This window comes from Tenrec ecaudatus, chromosome 11 (assembly GCF_050624435.1).
Source record: "Tenrec ecaudatus isolate mTenEca1 chromosome 11, mTenEca1.hap1, whole genome shotgun sequence".
Classification (NCBI taxonomy): domain Eukaryota; kingdom Metazoa; phylum Chordata; class Mammalia; order Afrosoricida; family Tenrecidae; genus Tenrec; species Tenrec ecaudatus.
This window is the reverse complement of record NC_134540.1, coordinates 12,843,067-12,864,084: the sequence shown is the minus strand read 5'-3', so window position 1 is coordinate 12,864,084 and position 21,018 is coordinate 12,843,067. Positions and strand designations below refer to the sequence as shown.

General features: G+C 43.7%; 2 protein-coding genes and 1 pseudogene across 5 annotated transcripts in view; 1 reads left to right on the top strand and 2 right to left on the bottom strand.

Moving 5' to 3' along the window:
* Nucleotides 1-1,392, bottom strand: part of PARP4 (poly(ADP-ribose) polymerase family member 4) — an 80,392-nt gene extending 79,000 nt beyond the window's left edge. For all 3 annotated transcript variants that reach the window (XM_075562873.1, XM_075562875.1, XM_075562876.1), the window contains exon 1: nt 1,263-1,392. The gene's annotated coding sequence lies outside the window, so the exon portion shown is untranslated. The remainder of the gene's footprint in view (nt 1-1,262) is intronic.
* Nucleotides 1,393-4,375: 2,983 nt separating this feature from the next.
* Nucleotides 4,376-5,310, bottom strand: LOC142461527 (fatty acyl-CoA reductase 1-like; annotated as a pseudogene).
* A 5,909-nt stretch (nt 5,311-11,219) lies between these two features.
* CPAP (centrosome assembly and centriole elongation protein) overlaps nt 11,220-21,018 on the top strand; it is a 39,887-nt gene continuing 30,088 nt past the window's right edge. For both annotated transcript variants that reach the window (XM_075562871.1, XM_075562872.1), the window contains exons 1-5: nt 11,220-11,318; nt 13,783-14,287; nt 14,811-14,934; nt 19,860-19,971; nt 20,786-20,888. In XM_075562871.1, coding sequence (XP_075418986.1) covers nt 13,844-14,287; nt 14,811-14,934; nt 19,860-19,971; nt 20,786-20,888 — 783 coding nt within the window. In that variant the 5' untranslated portion in view covers nt 11,220-11,318; nt 13,783-13,843. The remainder of the gene's footprint in view (nt 11,319-13,782; nt 14,288-14,810; nt 14,935-19,859; nt 19,972-20,785; nt 20,889-21,018) is intronic.

Genomic DNA, 21,018 nt, shown 5'->3' with positions numbered 1-21,018 from the left:
CCAGGGGTCCTGCGCCCTCTCCACTGTGGCTCACTTTGAGTCCCGTGGTTGCAGCCTCTGAGTTGGTCCATCTCCTTGAGAGTCTTCCTCCCTTTGCCAAGTTTGATGTCCCTTTCCAGAAACTGGTCTCCCCTGAGAACACACCCAAAGCGCAGGAGTCTCACCACCCTCGCTTTTAAAAAAATCATTTTATTGGGGGCTCGTACAACTCTTATCACAATCCAATACATCCTTCCATTGTGTCAAGCACATTTGTACATTTGTTGCCACCATCGTTTTCAAAGCATTTTCTCTCTACTTGAGCCCTTGGTATCAGCTCATTTTTCCTCTCCCTCCTTCCTTCCCTCCCTCCCTCCCTCTCTCATGAGCCCTTGATAATTTACAAATTATTATTTTTTCATGTCTTGCACTGTCCGATGTCTCCCTTTACCCCCTTGACTGTTGTCCACCCTCAAGGGAGGCGGGTATAGATAGGTCATTGTGATCGGTTCCCCTTTTCTCCCCCCACCTTCCCCTTCCCCTCCCCCTCCTGGTATGGCCACTCTCAAGTTTGGTCCCGAGGAGTTTATCTGTCCTGGATTCCCTGTGTCCGTGTACATGGTCTGGTCTAGCCAGATTTGAAAGGCAGAATTAAGGTCGTGATGGTGGAGGGGCGGGGTGGGGAGGGGTAGCTTTAAAGAACCAGAGGAAAGCTGCATGTGACGTCGGTGCGGGGCACTTTCACCACCTGCTCCCTCAGGGGCTCCTCCTTACCAGGCCACACTCGGGAGATTTTAACCTGTTTACTGGGAGCGGAGCCCGGCCTTCCCGGAAGCGGAACTCCCCAGTCCTGGACTCGGGCGGACTCGCGGGCCGAGTCAGCGGGCCTGCCCTGCACATCCTACTTTCACGCCGGCTCTTGACGGGAAACTGCACGCCCCGTTCCTCATGGCGCCCACGGCGACTCCCTCCCCGGATCGCGCGTCCAAACAGGACTAGGTTTTCCCTCGGAAATCCGTCCCAAAGAAGAGAGGCGCCCTGGAAAGCGCCTTGCCAACTTCCCGGGGTGGAGGTGACAGGGCGCGCCGTGGGGACCCTGGACGCGAGGGTCCCTTTAACACGGAAGCGCCGGTCGCTGCGAGCGGCACCAGGAAGACAGTGGCGCAGCACCGACAGGGCGGCATTGCTTGCCAAAGGCGGAGCGCAGCCAGATTCGCCCTCCAGTGGAGGGCCGGGAGGGAGGCCCGCGGAGACCCCGCAGGCCATCTGCGACCCTGGCATACCTGGCGGAGGGCCACAGCTCCAGGCGCCTGGCCTTGGCTTGTGTTTCTCTTCTCCCTCCTGCTCCTCCTCCTCCTTCTGGGACTCTGATCCCAGCCTCCTCCGGCCGGAGCCCCACCCCGTCGCCCGGAGGCCGCACCTCACACTCCGCCCCCCGCAGCCCAGCACCCCTCTCTGGGACCGTCTCGGACGTTCAGCCTCAGCCAGAGCTGGGAGGGAGAGGTGCTTCGTCCGCTCCTCCTCCTCCTCCTCCTCCTCCTCCTCCTCCTCCTCCTCCTCCGGCGGCCAAGGAGAAGCTCATTTCAGGAGGGTTTGAGGTCGGGCAAACCAGAGGGCAAGCCAACTAGCGGCGCTGAAGGCTTCTTGACTTTGAAGTTGGTGTTCGCATGCATAAACGGTCCAAACGCAATGCCAGCCAGTCGATGTTAATGCATAGCAACCGTATTGGGCAGGCTAGAGCCAGGGGTTCCGAAACGGCGATTCTTTATGGAAGCAGAGTTTGCTCCAGCTCTCGTCCTCGGAGGGGCTGGTAGGTGGGCACCAGGGCTCTTTGTTAGTGTCTGTGTGAGTCTGGGTTGACTAGAGAAACTAATCCAGAGGCACTCATGTGTGTAAGAAAAAGAGTTTTATATCAAAGAGTAATTGTAGATTAAGAAAACATCCAGATCAAGTCCGTATGTCTGTTAATAGCCCATATGTCCGATACCAGTCTATACATTCCTCTTTAGACTCACACAACGCATGCAATGACACCGAATGCAGTAAGATCACAGGCCAGTGAGTGGAATGTCTTATGGATCCAGCATCTCAGTGCTGGCATAGGGTCTCCATGTGGCTCCTCCGGCCCCAGGGCTCTGGGTCCTTCAGTGTGTCCCCATGGGGCTTGTCAACAGGAATGTCTCAGGGAGTGAGTGCATCTGGCCTACAGTGAGCTTTTTATTTCCACTGTGTCTCCAAATGAGGTCACCAAGCAGTGACCTAATGATAGGCTAGGCTCAACCTCTTCCTCAAGTTGACATATTATGTAACTGGCACGGTGTCCACTGCAAATCACTGCCATCAAGTTGATTCTGACTCATAGTGACCCCATGGGACAGAGACTGTCTGCCCTGTTGGGTTTCTGAGATGGTAAATCTTTCTGGAATAGAAGGCCTCGACTTCCTCCTATTAGGGTCCATGTTGTAGGGTGGCATCAAGGTGGTTCAGACCGTTAGCACCCCTATGTATAACATAGGCTAGATGAACGAAACACAACCATCCCCAGAGTCTTTCTTGTGTGAGCCATTGTTGAAGCCAATCTCAATCCTCCACATCCTCACTTCTGAAGAGCATTCTGGCTGTGCTTCTAAGACAGATTTGTTGGTTCTTTTGGCAATCCATGGTACTTTTGATATTCTGTGTCAGCACCAGAATTCAAATGCCCGATTCTTCTTCGGTCTTCCTTATTCAAAGCCCAGCTTTCGCATGTACCTGAGGTGATTGAAAATGCTGTGACACGGGTCAGGCACCTTAGGCCCTAAAATAATACCCTTTGCTTTCCAACACTTTAAAGAGGTCTTGTGCTGGAGATATACTCAAAGCGATGTGTTGTTTGGTCTCTTGACTGCTACCTCCGTGAGCATTGATTATAGATCCAAGCAAAACAAAATCCTTGACCCCTTCAATTGTTTCTTTTACCTATCGGTCCAGCTGTGAGGATTTTGTTTTTTTGGTACTGAGTCGTCATCCACAGTGAAGGCTGCGACCCTTGATCCTCATCAGCAAGTCCTCCTCACGTTCGCCAAGCAGTCATGTCATCTGCATGGTGTGGGCTGTTCCTAAACCTTCATCCAGTCCTGATGCCTCCTGCTCCATATAACCCAGCTTCTCTGACTATTTGTTCAGCATGCAGACTAAGTAAGTATGGTGAGAGGATACACTATGACACATACCTTTCCCAATTTTAAAACCTCTTTGGAATCTGCCTGCCAAGATTTTCAAGGCAGCCACTCTGCCGAGTCACGTTTCTACCTGGAGAGAGTGCCAAGTCAGGTGAAACAAAAGCAAGCCCTGGCCAACAGGCCTTCAGGACCCTCACAGACAGGTTAAAACCAATAAGCACAATTCCTTGGCAACACGGGTTGCTTCCTCCTGAAGCAGGTTTCCAAACAGGCTGCTGTGTTTACCTCCGAAGGTGTTCTGGAGAGGTGAACAGAGCAACGGTAAGCAAAGGTGCCACAAAGATCTCTCTGGCACTTACATAAGCTGTCAGTTTGAAGAATTGGTAAAGTCTGGCCTGTCCATCAGGTCACAGCTTGAGGATCTCATTTGGAAGCACTACAGAGATAAAATAGCTCACTGGAGGTGGGACACACTCTCTCCCTGTGAGACATTACTGACAGCTAACCTGATGGAGCTATGTTGATGCAGCCAGAGTCCTGGACCTGTGGGGGGGGGCACTTGGAGACCCCATGCCAGCACAGAGAGGCTTCTACTGCCACTGGATCCACAAGACTTTCCACCCACCAACTTGTGATCTTCCTGCATTCTGCGTCATTGCATGTGTTGTGTGAGCCTGAAGGGGGATTTATAGATTGGTATCAGACATATGGGCTAATATCAGAGTCATGGACTTGATCTGGACTGGGATAAGATATTTTCTCACCATTCAGTTGCTCTTGTACAAAAAAGCTCTTTCTTATACACATATGAATGTCTCTGGGTTGGTTTAGTCCACACAGCAATACACAGGGCTCAGTTCAACTCACTTTTGTGGAACAGCTAATATACTGAAAGTCCTTCAACTCCTGGAAGGAGCTTTGGTCCAATGTCAAGGAAGCAGACAGTGGAGTCTGTCAAAACAGGCAGAGTCTGCCCACAGGCAGTAGAAAGCAGGGTGGGTCAGCAACAGTTCATATCTCAGGAGCTCAGTAAAGCAGGCCTGGATGGGATATCAACTCATAGGATCCACCATCCTCAAACTCAAGCAATGTATGCACCAGCATCATGGGGAAGCGTTGCTCCTTCTTGTTGTACAACATATTCTGGCCAAGGCTTTCATGTATGTGTACATATTAGGCCTGTCCCCTATCAAGTTAGGGGTGATATCATTTTATTAGGCCATCATCCATCCAGTCTAAGAATCAATCAGCTTCTTGGGCTCAACAGGAGGTGGCAAGACTATTTCACCAATATGCTTTCTATTGCAGTACGCATATGTTGTTGAGACATGCACAAATACATGTTTGTTGTGTGAGGAGAGTAAGCTGTCTTGTAGCAATCACATTTAACTGATGAGCATTTCTTAAATTTTCATTAAACCTTACTGGTGCTACACAGTGAAATATTACATTGGTGGAATCTAGGAGGACCTCTATGTTGTCTGCATTAAAAGCTAGTTTAACTCAGGGAATCCAGGGTGGATGATCCCTTCAGGACCAGCGGTGTGAGTGGCAACGCTGGGAGGGTTAAGGGAGGGTAGGTTGGAAAGGGGGAACCAATTACAAGGATCTATATTATAACCTCCTCCCTGGGGGACGGACAACAGAAAAGTGGGTGAAGGGAGACGTCGGATGGGGCAAGATAAGAAAAAATAATTGATAACTTATCAAGGGTTCATGAGGGAGAGGGAAGTGGGAGGAAGGGGGAAATGAGGAACTGATGCCAGGGGCTTAGGTGGAGAGCAAATGTTTTGAGAATGATGAGGGCAATGAATGTACAAATGTGCTTTACACAACTGATGTATGTATGGATTGTGATAAGAGTTGTATGAGCCCTAATAAAATGATGTTTTTTAAAGCAGTTTAGGATGGGTTAGTTTGCTGTTGATGGCTATAATTTTTTCTCTAAAATCTGGATTTTCATTCCTCAACCTGTCAAAGAGCCTACCACTAACGATTTCTTCCACTTGCTCTTGATGAGTTTGTCCAGCCTTATGCCTCCCCAGGACATAGACTGAATCCTCTTAGGACGAGACCTCAGCAATTTCTTCAGAAACACCTTTCCTAGGAAGCCCGTCGCTCTGGTGAGGAAGACATTTTTCCCTTCCTAGTATTTTGGGGTTGAAACCATTCTGATCCTCTTCCAGGCAATCATCCCCGATTGACTTCATACCACTCGGAGAGGTTACTTCTCTGCTCCCAGCTGCCTCAGCACCTCCGTGCTTAGGTACTCTGTTTAGACTCAGAGATTCAGACTTGGCTCTCCTCGCAGCCACCCAGCAACGGCTCCGCCATCATTGCTGAGCTCTCCTCCCTCACCTTTTCAGGAAGGCGTATTATACAGATGGCACAACAGTGCCTGCTGGAAGTGAAGCACTAGCTGACTAAGATCGAGGACAGCAGCCTTCAGTATCGATTACAACTCAGTATAAGGAAGACCAAAATCCTCACAACTGGACCAATAGGTAACATCATGATAAATGGAGAAAAGGCTGAAGTTGTCAAGGATTTTGTCTTACTTGGGTCTGCAATCAATGCTCACAGAAGCAGCCGTCAAGAGATCGAAAGATGTATCACATTAGGTAAACCTGCTCCACAAGAACTCTTGAGAGTAGTGAAGAGCAAGGGTATTACCTTGAGGGCTAAGGTGCTCCTGACCCAAGCCATGCTATTCTCCATTGCGTCATATGATGTGAACGGTAGCCATTGAATATGGAACACTGTAGAAGAACCCATGCATTTGAATTGTGGTGCTGGGGAAGAAAATTGACCACACCTCGGACTGCTAAAGGGACAAGCAGATCTGCATCGAAAGAAGTGAGGCCAGAATGCTCATTGGAGGCAAGGACGGCAAGATCGTCTTCCATAGTTTGGGCATATTATCAGGAGAGACAATCCCTGGAGAAGGACATCATGTTTGGGAAAATGGATGAGTGGCCAAAAAGAGGAAGGCCCTCAATGAGATGGACTCACACTGGATGAATCAATGGGCTCAGGCCTAGGAATACTTTTGAGAATGGGGCAGGACCATGCAGTGTTTCATTTTGTTGTGCATATGGGTCGACTATGGGTCGGAGCTGAGTGGATGACACCTAATAATAACAAGGTGGAGCATAATGATAAAATTAGGGCCTGTCAAGATATGACAAAACAATAATTTATAAATTATCAAGGGCTCATGAGGGGGAACAGGAAGGGAGTGGGGAAAAAGAGGACCTGACACCAAGGGCTTAAGTGGAGGGCAAATGCTTTGAAAATGATAAGGGCAATGAATGTACAGATGTGCTTTACACAATTGATGTATGTATGGCTTGTGATAAGAGTTGTATGAGCCCCTAATAAAATGTCTTTAAAAAGTTAGGACCTGTACAAAGTACCACAATCACTTCAGGAATAAATGGCAGATGCAGGATTTAAATGCATTCTGTTTTCACATCACCTATATATATTGATCTTTGACAAGCTACTTCTATTCTTACCATATTCAGAAAGATCTGATTCTTTCCCAAAATCTCACTCTGCATTCAATGAATCTCAGATCTTTCTCTCATCCCTCATCTCTCTTGAATGACAAGCACATATATCTGCCCAACTATAGACATGAATTGGGAGGACTAAAAGATGGAGAGTCATGGGTAAGTGCTCAATTGTCTGGGTCATGATTCTTAGAGGTTTGGCAGTTATGTAATGATGTCCTCATCCCCCCATGATGGGGTATGATCAGCCTGATATGATGAAGGGGGTTAGGGTAGGCTGAAACACCCTTCATAAGGTCACAACCCAGATCTGATGTTAGTGCCACAACCTTTTTTTTTCTATTAAGCCAGGATCACTTTTTATCTTACAAGTGATAAAGGAGAGATAAATGAGCAAAGAGAGAGGAGACTCTATTACCACTAAGAAAGAAGAGCTTAAGATGAGGTGCATTGTTTGGACCTAGGGTTCCAGTGCTAGCAACCTCCTAGACCCAGGAGAAAATCGTTGGCAAGATACATGGAAATGCCCAAGGGATGCCAAGCCATCAGATGATGAGTGGAAACAAAGACCTTCCCTCAGAGTCAGCAGAGAGAGAAAGAGAAAGCCAATGTCCTGAAGTTGAACTTCTAACTTCCTCAACTATGAGAGAATAATTTTCTGTTCATTAGAGTAACCCACGTTTGGTATTTTTATAGCAGCCCTAGATAACTAAGAAAGGAGCCCTTGTTGTTACGTGTTGGGCGAGGTTAGTAGTTTGAAATCATCAGCTATTCCTGGTAGGAAGATGAGCGGTTTGACTCCTCTAAAGAGTTAGTCTTGGAACCCCAAAGGGGCAGTTGTACCCTATCCTACAGAGTGACGATGAGACAGAATAGACTTGATGTCAGTGAGCTTTGTTTTTTGTTTTAGATAACTAAGACGGAATTCCTAGGAAATGAAGACACGTATATACACCAAATAACTGGGTGGGGGGATGCCCCATGTATTCAAATAAAGACTTGTATATGGTTGTTCATAGGACCACTCTTCATAATCGCCAAAAGGTAGAAACAACCTAAACGTCCATCAGTGGATGAACGGATAGACAAACTATGGTATACTCATACAAAATTGCTTCTTGTCCCTAAAGATAAATGAAGTTCTGATATATATATATATATATGCCTCAAAAACACTGTGCTAAGGGAAGGAAGCCAGATGCAAAAGGCCACATAGGATATGGTTTTAAGTACAGCCGGAATGCTCCCTGGAGGCGCAGATAGCAAGACTTCTCATGCCCTTTGGATATGCTATCAGGAGAAAGAGTCCCTGGAGAAAGATGCCATGTTTGGTACAGGGGATGGAGCAGTGAACAAGAGGAAGACCCTTGAGGAGATGGATTGAGACAGCGGCTGCACCAGTGGGCTCAAACAACACTCATTGTGAGGATGGCGCTGGATCTGGCAATGGTTAGTTCTTTTGCACATAGGGCTGCTATGAGTTGGAACTAACTAGGCCAGTGGTTCTCAATCTGTGGGTTGTGACCCCTTTGGGGGCCGAATGGCCCTTTCACAGGGGTCGCCTAAGAACATTGGAAAACACATATTTCCGATGGTCTTAGGAACTGAGACATTGCTCCTCTATGCGTCTCCAGGTGGGTCCACCCACATGTAGGTATGCCCACGTACCAATACCCGGCATGAAGACTCTTACCCATGCTACAGCATGCTTCAAGACAAAATTTCATTTATTTGTCATTAGAAATAAATATTTCACAATATAGAATGACATATTGTTTTGTGATTAATCACCATGCTGTAATTAAGTTCAATTTGTAACAATGAAAATACATCCTGCATATCAGATATTTACATGATGATTCATAACAGTAGCAAAATTACAGTTATGAAGTAACAACGGAAATAACTTTATGGTTGGGGGGGTCACCACAACACGAGGAACTGTATTAAATGGTTGGGGCATTAGGAAGGTTGAGAACCACTGGAGTAGGCACTTAACATTTACATAAAATGTCAAGAACAGACAAATTCATAGTTATGGAAAGCAGATTTGTGGTTGCCAGGGACTGGGGGAAGCGAGTGCCGGCTCGATTGGTATAAGGTTTCCATCTGAGGCGATGCAGAAGTTCTGTAACTAGATGGTGGTGATGGTTACACATCACCGTGAATACATTTCAGGGCAAAGGATTGTATAGTTCAACATGATAATGTTTTGCTATGTTTTTTACTGCACATACAAAAAATAAATTTAGAGAATAGGTAAAAAATGTCTGACATGTAGGTGGCCATGCAGTATTTTCAAGGGGGCTTAGTCAGTTCTGTCCTTTGCAGTTAACGTACATGCAAATCTCTCATTTTCATATTTGTGGAAAGTGCTGTTTAAAAATATGTAATAGAAGCCAACAAAGTGCTTTAAGAGCCATTAAATAATTACATAAGCATCTCAATTATTGTTCTCTTCAGCAAATACATAGGATTGACACCTATGACAGTATATTGCTATCCTTTGAGTATAGCAAAGACTCAGATCAGAATTTTCCTTTGTTATCTATTTGATTATCACGGGTCAGCCATTCTAGAATGTAATACATGGGATAACTCCTTCCTTGTATGGGCATTTATGTTTCATGGATCTTTTGCCTGTAAATCTAAAGTGCCAACAATAATTCTACTATTAAAATATTGAGATTTTCCAAGGAGATGTTGTTCAGCTTCAAACATTGCTAGAAATTTCTTTATTAAGGTAAAATGATAACCATCCAAGGTTAGGAGGCTTTGGTGAGGAAATTCCTCTCTCTCACTGGTCAGGTAGCTAGTGTTTGGTTTATTGTTTTTCTTTCTCTCTTCCTAGAGGCCGGAGACTTCTGTCTCTCAGGACATCTGCCTACTCTGCTGGAGTCACCCTTCCTAGGCTAATGAGTTGGGTTTGGAGACTGCCCTTTGGCCAGGTCCACACGTGTCTTCTCAGGATGTGAGAACTGCAACCATCAGTTGGACAACGAAAAGTTCTCAGCTCTGCCAACAGCTTTACATCCAGACTTACTCTGCTCAAAGAATAATTATTACCATTCTTTGGCAACAATCCAAAAATGGGAAGAGAGAACCCAAACCAGGTAAAGATCACTCAATAGAAGCAATGACCTTCTCCCAGAGCTGGCAGATAAAGAAGGCCTTCCCCTAGTGAACTCACTGGCAGCGAGTTGATTCAGACTTGTCACAACACTATATAGCATACCCAGCTGTAAATATTTACAAGAGCAGGCAGCCTATCTTTCTCCCTGTTGGTGGATTTGAATCGCTGACCTTGAGATTAAGGACCCAGCATGACAGCACCAGCAGGGCTGTTGTAAAACCAAACCAAACTCACTCACTGCCATTTGATTCCAAATCCCAGTGACCCTAGAAGACCGATAGAACTGCTCCTTGTGGGTTTCCGAGGCTGTACAGCTTTATGGGAGTAGAAAACCTCATCTTTCTCCCACAGAACGGCTGATGGTTTTCAATGGCTGGTCGTTCAGTCAGAAACTCAACCGGTAACCCAGCCCACTTCTTCACTTGGATTACTTTGTTGTTAAAACTCCAAACTCACTGCCATTAAGTTGATTCCAACTTATAGCTTGTTGTTTCTCCAACGCATAGCTTTTTCGGACTCATCGTTCTTATGCGCTGCGAAGTTGGTTCTGATAATGACTCTGCATACAATAGAAGGAAACATTGTGTGATCCTGCGACGTCCTTCCGACTGGTGTGGTGTGTTTGAATCCCGTTTCAGCCACTGCGTACACCTGTCCTGTGAAGGGTCTTCCTGAAGGGAAGGGATCATAAAATTTTAATTTGTGGTATTTGTTACAGCAGCACTAGATAACTAGTACAAAAGGACTCGTGTGTTTCAGAGAGGTGAATGCTCAAGAGTATAAAGCTCTTTGTAAAGTTTCAAGCTAAAACTTATCTAGGCCCGTGTCACTTACAGAACTGTCTTCGGTGGGTTTCGGGGGCTATAAATCTTTACCGGAGTAGAAAGATTCTGGCGGCCGGTGGTTTGGGGTCGCTGTCCTAGAGATTAGCAGTCCAATTCGCAAATATTTATGGGTGCAGACAGCCTCATAGTTCCCCCTCGGAGCGGTTAGAAAGTTTGAACTGCTGACTTTGCCGTCAGCAGCAGCCTAATGCTACCAGCGCTAAAGTTACGCCAAAACCGATCCTTTGCAAACGGGGTGGGGGAGCCTTCCGTTTGTAAGAGCTAGATCCTTGCGTTTTCGGTTGTGGGGATCAAGGACATGTCACTCCTCGCGTAGTCTCCCCAGTTCATTTAAAAGCTGTAGATAATCGAGCGCTCTCCTCCGGAAACAGCCTTCAGCGGCCCCGCGGCCCGCTACTCCAGCCGGTCGCCCGCTGTTCCGGCGGAGGCGCCGCGCTGCAAGGCGCTCAGCAACGTCCGCTGCCGTAGAGCTTCTGGGACTTGTAGTTTACGTGAGTCCGGCGGCGCTGCGTCAGAGAGACGAAGACCAGGAGAGAACTACAATTCCCAGCAGCCCTCGGTTCCTGGGCGGGGTCGTCCGGGAGCGGGGCGATAGGAGGCGGGGCTCCGGGCAGGGAGCGGCAGTGGCGGCTGTTTTGTAAATGCGGCGGGAGTCGGGAGCAGCGCGGTGGCGATAGATGAGACGGTGAGAGGGCGCGAAGCGGTGGTCGGGGGACCGGAGAGGGCAGACAGGTCACCGGGGGTTGGGCCCACACGGCAGAAAGAGCACAGCAGAGGGACGGGGTGGTCGGCGGACCGCGGGGAGGGGGAGCCCCGTTTTCATACCTAGTACAGGTTAACACTATTGTTTCTCGAGAGTCTTGGCAAGCTGCCATTCCGACGAGACTTCTTCCCGTCGTCTTGGCCTATTGTTTACAACGCGCTCAAGGGGCTTCTGCCTTCTGCCATCCCGTGAGGCCCCTTCCCGTTCATCCCTGCCGAGTGCTTCTGGTTTCTAAAGTTTCACTTTTAGGTTCGCGGCATTTGACCCCGAAGGCTCTCAATGAAGTGTCTGATTTTGGCGGACTGATGAATCCCTTCCTAAGGAAACCAGTAACTTTTCAGGGTCTTTTTCTTCTTAGGATGCAGAGAATTTATCTGTGGACTGATTAAGAGTTGAGTGATTTAGAAATTGGATATCTAAACTGGGGGACGATAAAGGCAGGGAGACAATCATTTCAAGAGGTAAGCAGATGATCAAGAACCAGTGATACTGAAAGAAGTCCAAACTACTGACAATATTAGCGAAAAATAAGCCTCCAGGAATCGACAAGGATACCAAGTGAAGTATTCAAAAAAGCTGATGAACACAGGAAGCAACCATTTGCCTATGCCAAGAAATCTGGCCAGCTAACTGGAAGAGACCCATATTTGTAACCATTCTAAAGAACCCAACAATTCAGAAATTATCACACAATATCATTAATATTACATGGAAGTAAAATTTTGCTGAAGACCATTCAAAATCATTTGCAGCAGTACATTGACTGGGGGGCTGTTAGAAAATCAAGCCAGATTCAGAAGAAGTCGTGTCACAAGGGAGATTGCTGACATCAGATGGATTTGACTGAACCCAGAGAATACTGGAAAGATGTTTGCTTGTGTTTATTGACTACACAAAGGCATTCAGCTGTGTGAAGTATAACAAACTATGGACAACATCGCAAAGAATGGGAATTCCGGAACACATAATCCTGCTCATTTGGATCCCGTACATGGACAGTTGATCAGACAGCAGTTGATCAGACAGCAAGGGGATACTGCATGGTTTAAAATCAGGACAGGTATCCCTCAGGGGTCTAGCCTCTCACCACGCTTACTCAATTTTTATGCTAAGAAAATAATCTGATAAACTGGACTCTGAAGAAGAACATAACAGGATTGGAGGGAGGCTTATGCAGATGACACAACCTTGCTTGTTGGAAATGAGGAGGACTTGAAGCACTTGCTGATGAAGGTCAAAGGCTATCCCCTTCAGTATGGATTACAATTAAATGTAAAGCAAGACAAAATCCCAACAACTGGATCAATAGAAGGAGAAAAGATTGACTTCAAGGATTTCACTTTGCTTGGATCCACAATCAATGATCATGGAAGAAGCAGCCAAGAAATCAAATGATGCATTGCATTGGGCAAATCGGTGGCACACACCTTTAAAAGTGTTGAAACCTTTAAAAGTGTTGAAAAGCAAGGATGTCACTTTGACGATTAGGTGCACTTGACCCAAGCCTCAGTCACCCAGATGAAGAATTGGTGCATTTACGTTATGGTGCTGAGATGAAGGATATTGACAGTACCATAGACTTCCAAAGGAATAAATAAGCCTATCTTGGAAAAAGTACAGGCAGAATTCTTCTTAGAAAAGAGTCATATACTTTGGACATGTTATCAGAAGACACCCGGTAAAGGCCACCATACTTGGAAAAGTACCGTAGGTCTGAGAAAATGAGGAAGACTATCAAGGATGACCCAGCGGCTGCAACAATGGGCTCAAAACTATCAATACTGAGGATGGTGCAGGATCAGGGAGTGTTCTGTTGTACGTAGGATTGCTGTGAGTTGGAATCGACTTGATTGCACCTAAAACATTAACATTGTCCTCACTGCCTTCTGAGGTTCCCATTGCATCCTTTGAGTTCTTATCAATTTGATCCTAAAGCCAAACCAAATGAACTGCCATTGACTCTGCTCCCTATGGTTTCTAGGGATATAAATCTTCACTGGAGCAGAAAGCCTCCTCTTTCTCCCAGACTGGTGGGTGAGTTTGAGCTGTGGAATTTACAGTTAGCAACCCAGGTGGTAATCCACTGCACCACCCAGGCTCCCGATCCCTTTCAGATCGCGCTGAAGAGAAAGCACAATGTACGAGGCAACTGTTTTTTCATCGTTAATATAAACTATTGTTTGGTGGATTTAGGTTTGAGCTACTCTTTGCATATTTAAGACTTAAAGATATCTATATATAGTTTAATGCTCATTTGCTTTACTTGCATCTTTTGTATTTTAAGTATTTTACTATATTTCATTCAGGGTTGAGGTTTGGGCAGGCTTTGGGTAGAATGTATCGTAGTTTGAACTAATATTTTTTCTTGCTTGTGTTCTGTTTACAGGTGTTGGAAATCAATAGTGCTTCACATTTTTGCATTCCTTTAACTGTGTCTTTGGATTAAAATGTTCCTGATGGCCACGTCTTCGGAATTAAACAACGGGCAGAACTTTTTAACCCAGTGGATGACCAATCCTTCCCGGGCTGGGGTCATTTTAAATCGTGGATTTCCGATTTTGGAAGCCGAAGGAGACAATCAAGCAGCTGTCAACTTTTCTAGCAGTTTTCCTATTAAAGCCACACAGTTTTCAAATAGCTTCAGCTTTATAAGCGAAGAAGATTCGCTTCATGAGGAACAGAACTTGGAGCCTATCAGCTCTCACAAACTACCATTGGACAAACCCAAACCGCACGAAGTCTCCTCTGTAACTAAGAGGGAACCCCAGATCGTAGCACATCAGAATGTTTCCGGACACTGGGAAAATAACAAAAGTGACTTTCTCCCAGATTTTGCAAGTGATTTCAAAGAAGCGTCTCACAGGGACCCACTTTTTAAAAAACTTGAACAGGTAAACCAGGACCATCTGAGAATGTATTTGTGTTACTGCAGGTTTCAGTTTGTATCCAGAGTCACCTATTCCAGATCCTCTTCCTTCTCCTTCACTCTGAAATCTTCAAAAATAGCACATTTTTTTCCCTTTGACTAACATGAAGCATTAAAATGCTTTTAATAGGATACACACCTAACACTTCCTATCTCTAAGTTGCTACCTCAATTGGTAAAAGTGCAATGGTGGGTCGCTTATTTGGGGGAAAAGAGATTATAGGCATACAACTGCTTAACCTACTTGAGTCCGAGGATTGTTACTTGTATGGCTGTTTTTTTTCTTGAGATAGTTCTAATATGGTTTCCTTGATAAAATATGGGGTCTTAAGATTTTTGGAATCAGGTTTAGTTACTTAGAAATCCCTCTTCAAAACTCTATTAGGGAAGATAAAAGGAGAATGTGGGAGAGGAGTCAAGCTGAATGTAAGGTGCAGTCTGAGGAAATATAATGCTAATTTAATAAAGCTAATGTTATGTTTACAAAGCTGAAACAAGTGCAACAGAAGAAGCAGGAGGAACTGAAGAGGCAACAGTTAGAACAACTGCAAAGACTCATGGAAGAACAAGAGAAGCTGCTTACTATGGTGTCTGATCAGCATACATTTCCAGGTACTTTTGCTTTTTTATGGCCTTTAGTACATACCACTGTCAAATCGATTCTAATTTATCACAACCAAACTGCCCCTTTGGGGTTTCCAAGACTAAATCTTTATGGAGCAGAAGCCTCTTCTTTCTCCCAAAGAGTGAACTGGTCGAGTTGAACCGCTAACCAATGGTTGTATCCTTCAATAGTTGCGCCCGAACTTTTAAAGATTCCAGACACTACTTAGCAAACTAGGTTGTGAATCATTAATGTTTTGTTATGCCAGTTCATCTAGATGTCTCCCAAGACCTTGATTCTTAGCCATCAAGCCCAGTAGCTCTGTCCTACAAGGCATTTGGTTAAGTCTCAGAAGTTTCTATAGATGCGCTTTCTGAGTTCTCCAACTTGTTTGAGAGAAATTTTGGCCTTTTACTCTCATATCAATGATTTTTTTTATGGGAGCCTATTCCCTAGGGCTTATATTCTTTATTTTACAAGCCAGCCTATTACTTGCTAAAAGGTGACTCTAGGGATAATTTTGGTTCAAGAGTTCAAGAGTATCTTGGGGCATAGTGGGGAGTTCACTAATCTCAACTGGTCCAATAAATCTGGACTTCTAAAGAATTTTAGTTTTGTTCCACATTTTAATTCTATTCTATCAGGGTGTAGGTTCTAATGGTCATGGGAAACTGTCTAGTTCTGGTCTCAGGTCATGGTTTGTGTAGATCAGTGGTTCTCAGCCTTCCTAATGACGCAACCCTTTAATACAATACCGCGTGTGGTAGTGACCCCCCCAACCGTAACATTATTTTCATTGCTACTTCATCACTGTCATTTTGCTAGTTATGGATCGGGCGACCCCAGTGAAAGGGTCCTTCGACCCCCAAAGAGGCCTTGACCCACAGCTTAAGAAACGCTGGCGTAGATCATAGGTTACCAGATTTACCTGGCCTACTCCCTCATTTTCAGAAATAAAATTAATCAGTACTCCCCTGACAATGAAACACTCTTGTATTATAGCCCATAATCCAGGATAAAGGGTAGTTATCTTCCAAGGAGCTCTGGTGATGTGGTGGTTTCGCATTAGGCTGTTACATGCAAAATTAGCAGTTCGAAATCACCAGCAGCCCCGAAGGGAATAAGATGAGGCTTTCTACTCTTGTAAAGAGTTGCAGACTCTGCCAGTTCTACCTTGCCCTATAGCATTATTATGAGTTGGATTGAGTTTTTGGAGTCTTGACAGTTCCAGTGCCTCCAGGGGGCAGTATTGCCCACTTTGGGAAACACTGGTGTAGATTATTAGTCTTGTGAACGGTTTTCTTCTGAGTCTGGCTTCCTTCTTTCACTTTTGTTCTAGATGAGTAGAGACCAGCATCGTAGATGGCTGCCACAGGTTTTAAGAGCCCCAGACACTACACAACCTTTGTGATATAGGACATATGCTTTATGAATTATATGAATTAACTGAGTTGTCAACTGAGACTATGACCCAGAAAACAGATCTAATGAGGTGTTTATGTCTAAGAAGTATGTGTAATTGTGTGCTGCCCGTTAGTGTTTCTAGTAGAAATGGCATTCTTGGAAAAAAATGGCTAGTTGAGCCTGTTGCTGTTCTTGTTAGTTGCCATCAAGTTGGTTCTGACTTAGAACTCAACAAGTATAAAATGCTTTCTCTTACAATAAAGCAATGCAAAGAAACACTCATTGTTAACAAGTCAATTCCTTAAGGCAACCAGATTTTGGTTTGGAGCAGAAATGCTCTATGTGCATTTATCACTTTGCCTCATAGATGAATACTTTTCTCTATTGAATCAAGGACAATCTTAATTTAAACCAGATTTTTTTAAAAGAGCGTGGTGATGAAGAAGACGGTGGCAGCCCTGATTTGAGCTAAGGCACCAGCAGTTTTGTGCATTGCTTTTGTACCATCATGGCAAGGGGCTAACACAACGAACAGGGCAAATACCATTTTAGTATTAATACCAAATAATGTTGACCGTATGCATGCCCTGGAAGAGCCTCAGGGACTCCCAGTGGTCTATATGCCACACATTTTGAGAATTTCTTTGATCAAAGGCATCTTCAGGCTGAAGTGGGATGACCTTTGTCAAAAATATTGAGGAGAGGGAGGGTATTGCTATAAGGGGAATTAGACCTTATATTCAAGTATGTCATACCCTGATTCTCTAGGTTTATTTGTGAACTGGGAGTGAGGTAGATGGGGTAGAAATGATAGGTGGCAGTAGTTCTTCTAGAAACCATTTCCCATTGTGTCCCAACTGTCAGGGTAAGGGAACAGATCATAGGGTGAGGAGCGATTTTAAGGGGCTGGAATAGCAGGCAGGATGGGTAGGATGTCACCTGACCTCTAAGAAGTGTTTCATAGCGGTAGACACATTTTGGGGGAAAGCTTCTCTTTCTTTACTGCATTATTCCAAAGCATATACTCAAAAACAAAATCCCAAGAACCAAGAAAAGCAAGGCAAGGCATTTATAAAATACAGAAAAGCACAAAAAGGTCAGCTGCCACCTCCACGCCAGTTTTACTAGTTGGTAAGAAGTTCTTACTCATAGTAACAAACAGTAAAACCTCACTTAACTCAGTTTGTTTCTCTGGTTCCTACCTCCTGGCACTAAGTGGCATTCAACATTTCCTGCGATAAATAAACAACTCTCAGCATGTTGAGTAGATTTTCTTCTAGCTTCTAGTCTTTTCTAACTTTAGTCCTTATCTAGCCCTTTCCCCCCCCTTTTAATAAACTACACAAAAATTTCAAAACTACTGCCATTGAGTTGACTGAAATTGGAAGCTGCACGAGTGAGAAAAAAGACCAGGAAAGTTGTGATCAGTTTATGAGACTGTAAATCCTGTTGGGAGCGGATAGCTTCATTGTCCCAGCAGAGCAGCTGGTGAGTTTGAACTGCCAACCTGTGGTTAGCAGTCCAGTGCTTCTCCAATAGTGCCAACGCACCTTGAGGTCACCTACAGGGGGACTTAAGAAACATAGGCAGGGAGGTCTTAAAAAATGTTCATGGGAAAATCTCACGATCTTCTAATTCTAATGTTTCACTAGACATATTTAAAGCCCCCTTGTGTATAACACAGACACTAAATGGGTTAGGAACATCTGACTTACAGACAATTCCTATTTACCTTGTAATGCAAGACTCTGACAGTGGTTCTCAACCTTCCTAATGCTGCGACCCTTTAATACAGTTCCTCATGTTGTGGTGACTCCCAACCATAAAATTATTTTCATTGCTACTTCATAACTGTCATTTGGCTACTGTTGTGAATCATCATGTAACTATGTGATATGCAGGATGTATTTTCATTGTTACAAATTGAACATAATTAAAACAGTGATGAATCACAAAGTAATATGTCATTCTATATTGTGAAATATTTACTTCTAATGACAAATAAATGAAATTTTGACTTGAAGCATGGTGTAGCATGGGTAAGAGTCTTCACGCTGGGTACTTGTATGTGGGCGTATCTGCATGTGGGCAGGCTCGCTTGGAGACGGATAGAAGAGCGGTATTTCGGTCCCTAAGACCATCAGAAATATGTGTCTTCTGATGCTCTTAAGCGACCCCTGTGAAAGGGTCGTTCGACCCCCAAAGAGGTCACGACCCACAGGTTGAGAACTGCTGCTTTATAAGGTTCTGTCATGGCCTGTGGAGCTAAATAGATCAAAATGCTTACAATTTAGGTGATCACGTCATATTAACTTGGCGTAGGAAACATTACAGGTTGGGGACTTTGAATGCGGGACGTGGAAGAGGAGAAATGAGCTTTTTCAGGAGCCCGGTGTGTGAGAGTGGCTCAGTGGAGAGGACTGGACTCTGGCGAGCCACAGGCAGTGGCAGTTGGTCGCCATCGCTGGGCAGAGTGCTGCTCTCTGAAATCCTGCTTTACTAGCCTTCCCTTGGAAACGCTTGGAGCAACTCCTCAGCAGCAGCTCAGCCACCCAAGTGTGCTGCACACGCAACCATGAAATCACTGAAAGGCCTGCAGGCTTTTCTTTCACTAAAAGAAAAGTAGAAATCCTATGTTCTGACTGACTTACAGCTTCTTAAAGGCAGGAACAGATTTCATTCAGAACCCATAGGCCTAATACTGTGGTTATTTTTCTCCTCTGATTTGGAAATGCGTATGATACCATGTTCTGTGCTGCTCTTACTTTTAGTGGTTGTGTGCTATTCGTCAAGTTACACACCAGCACTTACTGTGCTTTGTGGTAGGACAAATTTGTTTCTAGTGTTTTTATATTAGATGCTTTCATGAATGTGTTTTTTTGTGCAATTTAAATTACAGAAGTATGCAAACCATACATTACTTACAACTGAAATTTGGGCATTTTTGTATAATATTTAGTTTCTAATTTAGAATCAATTCTCTGGCATGGAGAGGTCAACTATCTTAAATAAAACACCCCCTAGTCTTTCATTTTTGGCAATTTCAAATATCCAGAATAGTTGAAAGATAATTGTAGTGGTCATTACTTAGATTTAACTATTAATATTAAATCATATTTATTTTGTCTTTATATGTTTGTATCTATAACTTTAGCTATATTTATATATTTGCTGAACTGTTATATTGAAAGTAATATGTACACATTTTGGCATATATCAAAATAGCAACTACAATAGTTATGCCCTAGTAAAATAATGATTCTTTAATATCGAATCCATTTTTAATTTCCCTATTATCTCAAAAATGTTTTTCCTAGCTGTTTTGATGTGTATGTATGTATATAAAGAATCTACTTAACTTTCTGCATTACATTTGGATTTTATAACTCTAGTAGTTTTTAATATAGATGAGTTCATGTCCCTGGTTTTTTTTCATTAACCTTTTGAAGAATGTAGTTTGTAAAATGCTCAAGTTTTAAGACTTTAATCTGCCTTTCTTGAATTAAAATGTTCCTAATTTCTATCCTAGGAGAAGGGGTTTTATCATGTTGGGAGAAAATGACAGAAAAGATACAGGAAGGGAATGCTAAGGACTTCAGACCAAGCGGTGATTCCTCAGAAGTGGTTAATATTGAAGAAAGGTATTATCCCTTTTGATAGGAATAAGAAATGTGGCAGGATAGTTGTCGTTCTTTCTTACTGAGCCATTTCTTTGTTGGAAAGGTCCAGTTTTCTTATTTTCATTTTAATATGCTTTTAAGTATAAAGGTTGAAAAGATCATTTATCACATACTGTTGGCCAAAGAAAGAGGTTGGAGGAGATACATAAGTGAAAGTAGCTCTGACATTGGATTGGGACAATTGAGAAATGCTTTTTCATCAGAGAAAAACACCTGGGTAAAATTTATAGGTCCTCAAATAGTTTGATAAACTCTGCTCTAGAGAAAAACAAATTAAGTATTGGATCCTCACATTTCGTATCATGTATAAATCATATTGGCACAAATAGTCTAGTTATAGAATAAAAATTCATGACAAAAATGAAATAATTATATTGAAGTTATTTATAATTTTTTAATGTATTTATGGTATGGGCAAAAAGACTTTTCCAATTGTTTCTCTCCTTACATTGTGAAGGATCCTTCTTGCTTAATTTAAAAATGCATGTTTAATGAACTATTTAAAAGATACATTTCAAAGATATTAAATAAGGTATCACCCCAAAAGTCAAGAAATCGCTTTCGAAGGGTTCTTTAGTCCCCTGAAGTCCTACCCAAGTGTATATCTCTGTATTTTGGGTCAGGGCAGGGGGTTGCAGTTTTCCCTAGGTTCTCAAAGGGTGACCCTGACTTTACGGTAAGTTAGTTCTCAGTGCAATTGGGTATCTCTATCACAATATAAAATATTTACATTATGATTTGCTCATTAGATAACTATTTTTTTATATTTGATTAGGCCTATTAATGCTGCTATTAGAGAAAAGAAACAGACATTTGAAGATTACTTAGAAGAGCAAATTCGATTGGAAGAACAAGAATTGAAACAAAAACAACTAAGGGTTAGTATTTCAGCTATTTTGACTGATTTATCCAAAGACTTTAGAGATCAGTTTATAATTGTTTTATGAATAACTTTGAAGTTTTAATGATTGCACACCATGATGAATCTAATAATTGCCACTGACTTTT